The 7,003-nt window shown below is 31.3% G+C and overlaps 2 protein-coding genes across 2 annotated transcripts; both read right to left on the reverse strand.

Annotated features, from left to right (window-relative positions):
- Positions 1-481: 481 nt before the first annotated feature.
- LOC146951126 (endochitinase PR4-like) lies at positions 482-2,062 on the reverse strand. Its single transcript, XM_085747091.1, has 2 exons — positions 1,480-2,062; positions 482-1,007 (listed from the first exon to the last, which is right to left on the reverse strand). Exons 1-2 carry the CDS (start codon positions 1,916-1,918, stop codon positions 601-603), a joined length of 846 nt encoding a protein of 281 aa, XP_085603217.1. The 5' UTR covers positions 1,919-2,062; the 3' UTR covers positions 482-600.
- Positions 2,063-4,965: 2,903 nt separating this feature from the next.
- LOC146951127 (endochitinase PR4-like) lies at positions 4,966-6,237 on the reverse strand. The gene is made up of 2 exons (XM_085747090.1): positions 5,754-6,237; positions 4,966-5,537 (listed from the first exon to the last, which is right to left on the reverse strand). The coding sequence occupies exons 1-2, from the start codon at positions 6,193-6,195 to the stop codon at positions 5,131-5,133; spliced, it is 849 nt and encodes a 282-aa protein (XP_085603216.1). The 5' UTR covers positions 6,196-6,237; the 3' UTR covers positions 4,966-5,130.
- Positions 6,238-7,003: the final 766 nt, after the last annotated feature.

Genomic DNA, 7,003 nt, shown 5'->3' on the forward strand with positions numbered 1-7,003 from the left:
GATTTCTCATATACTGAAGAGATTGATGGTGCATCATAAGACTACTGTGATGAAAGCAACACAGAGGACCCTGGTACAAACCCAAACACAGTTAAGGTTCGTGTTAATTACTACACTCAATAATGTAGTCAATTGGGTGTTGCTCCTGGTGATAATCTTACTTGCTAAGCTAGCAGTCCATACAATAGATTTTGTAATTTGTAGTATTTGAGTTGATGATTATGTATGTAGTAATGAATAAATGATATCATAATGTATACACAATTCAACTGCATGGTTTAATTTGATTAAATGTACTGTCAAAATGGAAAATCTGGCTAAGAACAAACATTTGTATTTTACAAAATAACTGAATTCAAGCATGGCATATGAAGAAAAAAACAAAAAAACAGAAAATTCTTATGCTTTTGGAATACAAACATTTTTGTTTAAGGTTTCCTATTTTCTTGTTAAGATAGTAAGTTAATCAAAGTAAGCGATGCAGTGGTAAAAGGAGGAATTGAATTGTTGAATTGCGTATACATTATGATATCATTTATTCATTACTACATATATAATTATCAACTCAAATACTATAAAATCTATTGTATGATTGCTAGCTTAGCAAGTAAGCTTATCACCAGGAGCAACACCCAATTGACTACAATATTGAGTGTAGTAACCAACACGAGTCTGAACTGTGGTTGGCTTAGCACCATCACATTCAAGTCGACCATTAATGGCTCTAATCGTTGCACCAAAGCCTTGGTTCATGACATTGTGCACATATTTCATCCAATACCATAATGCTGTCTTGAAGGACACTAGAGGATCATTGGCCACAGTTTCAGGAGAGTTCAATCCATCAAAACCATTGTCCTTTCCAGCTGGTCCGTAGTTGAAGTTCCAAGATAATTGAATCGGTCCACGGCCATAGTATCCTTTGTTAGGGGCACAAGGGTACTCTGTGTTGCTTTCATCGCAGTAGTCCTTTGATGCCCCATCAATCTCTTCTATATAGCAAAAATCTGCATCAACATTAATTTCACATGTTATGTATGTTGAGAAACTGAGAAAATGGAGATTAAGAAACATGAAATTTACTTATTACTTATTAGTCTTATAGATGTATGTATGTATGTGTGTACAAAATTAAACCTAGTCAAATCATATAGCTTATACGCTAGAACAAGAATTGAACTAAATGAGGTCTCGTTAGTCTCAAACAACTGTTAACCAAGCTGAATGCTAATCAAAGTTCATTAATCATATTGATTCGCCCTTTAAGTCATTGAAATTGTAAATGTTTTGACAGTTTTATCTTTGTGATTAACTAAATTCTCAAATGATTATTGAAAATAATAATCATTGATCATATTAGTTCTTAGTTCAATCAATTTAATCACTGAAATCATTCTAAAATTTTGTTGTTTTAGTGATCAAATTGCATGAAAACTAAACTTGTGATTGATTCTTTGAATGATATAATACTTTACTTACGTAGAGTTTCATGTGTGAAATGTGCAAAAGCAGCTGCAATCTCACGTTTGGAGTCATCCACAGAACCAGACCTACCAAACTGATTATAAGAATTGAGGGCATCAAGAAAAGCAGCTCTTGAGTAGAAGTTCTTTCCTGCACAACTAGAATCAGCTTGATCAATTATACTATTGAAGAATTCTTGTGTAACAATGTCAGCCACGTTGACATCATTGCTAGGACCAGGAGTACTAGGGGAAATTTGGCCCGCATAACAAGGACCTTGTTGGCACCCTGTGCCACAATATGCAGCAGTGTTACCACAATATCCATGTTCGCTGCAACATAAACCTTCCTCACACCCACAATTTTGAGCACTCGCATTTTTTGAAACCATGATCATAATAAGAAAGGTTATAGCAAGTTTTGCTATAGACATGATTAGTAATTTGTTTCCCATTATAGTGATATTTTGGGTGGGAGGTATTGAAGTTGAGTTAAGATATTTAATCAGGTGGTGGAGATGTGGTGCATATTTATATTGATAGCAAGGTGCTGTGAATGTGATAAAGAAATACTATGTAAACAAGTTATGTGGACGACATTTAAGTTTGAACATTTCAAGATCGAAATTCCAATCCTTTTCTAGAAAGCATTTGGTTGCTTTGTGGGTGGACTTTTACTTTGACTTGTCTATAGAGTAGTAATACCTTTTGTCAACACGATTGTGTCATTAAATGATGATAGCGGTACGTCACAAATTTTTTTTGGGGTACAAATGTCACAATAATTTTACTTAATTGAATTATAGTATACATAATTTTACTTAATTGAATTATAGTATACATGAACTAATTTGATGTTGTAATTCAACTAAATTTTTAGTATAAGCTAAAAACCTACTAAAAACACTAAATTTAAGCACACAAAAAAAGTGCCAAAACTCAGAAAACGTAATAGCAAATTATAAGATAATTTGCTAATTACATAATGCAATAGTTAGTTATTTATTTTTTTACAAAAGACAATGACATGAGTGAAAGAAATGAAAAATAAAAATGGTTAGTGATATAATAATGATAATGATCGTGACGGTAAAATAAAATAAACAATTAACAGTGAGAAATTCATAGTTTATCAAACTTTAACTGTTCCCGCGTTATACTCTTTCCCATCTTATTTATAAGAAATAATTGACTTTTTAGATTAATTGAATAATTAATGTATTCAGTCTAAAATATAGACCAAATACATTGATTATTCAATGAATTTAAAGAGTGAGTTATTTTTTATAAATAGGACCGGAGGGAGTATCTATCAACGTTGTGCATATCAACCAACTAAACAATCTACACTTTCCAATATAAGTGTTCAAATCAAACATTCAACACAAAATTTCGGTTACGGATGAAAATAAATCAAACTGATTCAAAGAGGTTGACGGTCTACTTCGGGTTCAAGCAACTACTATCTTCTTTCTTTTTATGCATAAAAATTTAGGTGATTTGAACTATGAGATTAACCAACGTTCAGAATATGCATCAAGACTAATGTATTGGGAATTGTTAAAATTAAGTGGAAATTAATCAAAAATAAATGTTGACTCAATTGGTTAAGAAGATAATCACCTGCCATAAGCTAATCACATTGATAGCGAAAGTTGAATACATAAGTTTACGAATGAGTCAACTCTTTACCAACTAAGTCAACATTCATTTGCGATTCAAATCCCTATCTATCGTATTAAGCACCTATCTATCAATATACATGTATTGTAAAGCACATATTTAAATAGATAAAATTAAGATTATTTATAATTTTATTTAGTTAAGAGTGTTAATATTTAATCTACAAAAAAGTCTTTCACATTTACCATGTCAGTCTATTTAATAAATATAGATATTTTTATAATTAACAATATATTATATTTGTACCTTGTATTAATTTTTTTTTTGAAGTTGTATTAATTTTTTTTATTAATTTGAACACATTAGCTTACATCAATTAGTATATCTAAATACATTATTATAAATATAATTGTAAAGGGATATCATATTAGGTCGGACATTTTTTTGTGATTACCGAAATTCAAATTTGAAATCTTCTCTGTGTGTCAATTTTAGTTGGTGCTTGTCACTCATGTACAGAGAAAAAATCATTCTCTCTAGAATATCTTGGTACATCTCAAAATTGAACTTAATAACATTGACCTATCTCCCGTAAAAAATAATTTGATCTATCTGATGGTTGGTTATTTAAAAATAAATCATATTTTATTCAAGGACATTGATATGGAATAAGCTTTTAATAGGTTAACAATCATATAGACTTTTAAATGTATTAGACTCACACTAAAAAATAAGCTTGTTATGGATAACATGTTAGTCAGACTTAAGCAATTTGTTTATCAAACTAGACTTAAAGTTGCCAAAAACTAGCTTGGTCTGACCTATTTTCATATCTAGGTTCATTCTTTTAAAATTTTAAGGGTTATAAAAGTTTTTATCAATATAAATATATCATATTTCACTTTTAGCACGTCTAAATTTTTCAAATTTCAAGTTTTACTCAATAAAAAATTTCATCATTTTTTGGTTCCTGAAAAAATTTCCATCACAACTTTATTTAAGTAAAATCATGTGTCTTTTACGTTACATAAATCTCTCTTGCAAAATTCATTCAAAAAATTTGTAGTACTAAACATCTCTATTAAAATTCATTCAAAAATGTGAAATATACACATGATTTGAATATTTTTTTAAAGGAAGTATTAACATTTTAATCTAAGTATTAGTAATGTTATATGCTGACTTGTTGAGTGATGATGATGGTGGTGATGATTTGTCGGTGGCTTTGTATAACAGCTTCAATAATGCTATTTTTTTATGAAGGATTTCCCTACGAAATAGAAGAATGCAAAAAAAGGATATTTAACCAATCAAATTCTAGCTGAATGTGCATGGGAGAGTAAATTAGTATTATTTTTAGGTGTTTTTGCCACATAGTATTCTTGCACTTCATACTCTAGTAACAATAAACGTTATGGGGATGTATAATCTTGAAGATAGTTTGGATGTAATGTATCATCCTTTATGGGGATGTATATGTATTGCATAAGAGTTAATATATGAGTTTGGAGATGCAAAGGTTGCAAAAAAAAAATTCTTTTGGGATGCTCAAAGTCAAAGGTATGTATCAAATGGAGAAAAGTCGTATGCCTAATTAAGGCATAGAATGGAAACTTGGGAAGTAAATTCCTTGCAAAAAAATTTCCTTTCCATATCTTCTAACCAATTTGTCAAACGTGTGAAATCATTCCAAACCTCACAATACGCTACTAGTTATTGAAACTATCTATGATTTTAAAGTAATCTCAATATAATCAGTTAATCATTAAACTATGGCGTTGTTGAGTATGGTTTATATCGGTGACATTGTTGTACTATGGACCGTAGTATTTATATAAAATTAATTAAGCAATGCAGTGAGATATCAATTCTCTATGGATATGTAATATAAGTTAAAATTGTATTATTGAATTGGTGTATACATTATTTTTCTTATAAAGAATTGTGTGTATACATTATGATATCATTTTCATGAGTCCAGTATTATGATGATATCATTTCATTTATTCAAATATATACTAAATGTGTTGTATGGCTAGCTAGCTTAGCAAGTAAGGTTATCACCAGGAGCAACACCCAACTCACTACAATATTGAGTGTAGTAACCAACACGAGTCTGAACTGTGCTTGGGTTAGCACCATCACATTCAAGTCGACCATTAATAGCCCTAATGGTTGCACCAAAACCTTGGTTCATGACACCGTGCACATTATTCATCCAAAACCATAATGCTGTCCTGAAGGACACAACAGCATCATTGGCCACTGTTTCAGGAGAGTTCAATCCATCAAAACCATTGTCTCTTCCAGCTGGTCCATAGTTGTAGTTCCAAGATAGTTGAATCGGTCCACGACCGTAGTAACCTTTGTTAGGGGCACATGGCCACTCTGTGTTGCCTTCATCACAGTAGTCCTTTGATGGACCATCAATCTCTTCAGTATAGCAAAAATCTGCACAACATTAATATCACATGTTATGTGTGTTCATAAACACGACACGACCCTAGTAAAAAGAGAATATGAGATTAAAAATCATGAAATTTACCCAATAATTGTGTTACCAAATTTGATAACAAATTAGTAGTTAACACAGTTTAAATATTTCGTTAATTTTGTTTAGTTGATGGTAAATGAATGCAACAATAAATTATGAACCGAAATACTTACGTCCAGTTTCATGTGTGAAATGAGCAAAAGCAGCAGCAACCTCACGTTTGGAGTCATCCAAAGAACCAGACCTACCAAACTGATTATAAGAATTGAGGGCATCGAGAAAAGCAGCTCTTGTGTAGAAGTTCTTTCCTGCACAGCTAGAATCAGCTTGATCAATTATACTATTGAAGAATTCTTGTGTAAGGATGTCAGCCACATTAGCATCATTGTTAGGCAAACTTGGTGGTGTTTGGCCTGCATAACAAGGACCTTGTTTGCATCCTGTGCCACAATATGCATCACCATTACCGCAATACCCGTATTGGCTGCAACACACTCCTTCAGCACACCCACAATTTTGAGCACTAACATTTTTTGGAACCATGATCATAATAAAAAAGGCTATGGCAAGTGTTGCCATACATATGCTTAGTGATTTGTTTCCCATCATAGTCATATTATGAGAGCTATTGAAGTTAATTGTTTAAGATATTTAATCAGCTGGTGGAGGGTGTGTATTTATACTGTTAGTTAGGTGTTGTGGTTGTGATGATGAAATGTGTAATTAGTTGACAAATTTGAGTTTGAACATTTCAACATTGAAATTGCAATCCTTTTCTAGAAAGCATGGGTTGCTTTTGGGTGGACTTTTACTTTGATTTGTCGAAAGAGTGCTTTGTACTACTTATTTGTCAACACGGTTGTGTTATTTAATGATGGCCGAGTGAAACATGTTTTAATAAATTAAAATGAGAAATGATATTTGTATAACTAATTTGTGACAATTTTCTTTCTATACTCAAATTATGTTTTACTTTTTTATCTCTCTATTGCTTTGATTTTCGTGTCAATAATCACTTTTCTTTGAGAATATATGGTTGTCTCATAAGTTGTCAAGTAAATGATTGTTCAAATAACACTCTTCTATAACAGGCAGCTTAGAATTTGTAAATTAACATCTTAGTCTTCTATTTTTACTATGAACTCTATGTTTGAGTTTTTTTTTCCTACTTCTTTTTGGAGTTACTCAAAGTAAGTTTTTCTTTCCATTCATTACTCCATTAACATTATTTTATTTTAGAGTCACTTTGAATTTCTGTAATGTGTTGTATACTTTCACTTTGTTTGCTTACGGTTTGAACATCAAAGTAGAATTTTTTGAGTTTGGCTCTTTACAAGGACTTGAATTTGAGGCATTTCTCTTAACATTGAAATCATCACAATGGTGTCTACTTGTGTGAACTTTAAGGCCAATTTCAAATTTA

This window comes from Medicago sativa, chromosome 2, assembly GCF_051527215.1.
Source record: "Medicago sativa cultivar Bolivia chromosome 2, Bolivia_mono, whole genome shotgun sequence".
NCBI classification, from domain to species: Eukaryota; Viridiplantae; Streptophyta; class Magnoliopsida; order Fabales; family Fabaceae; genus Medicago; species Medicago sativa.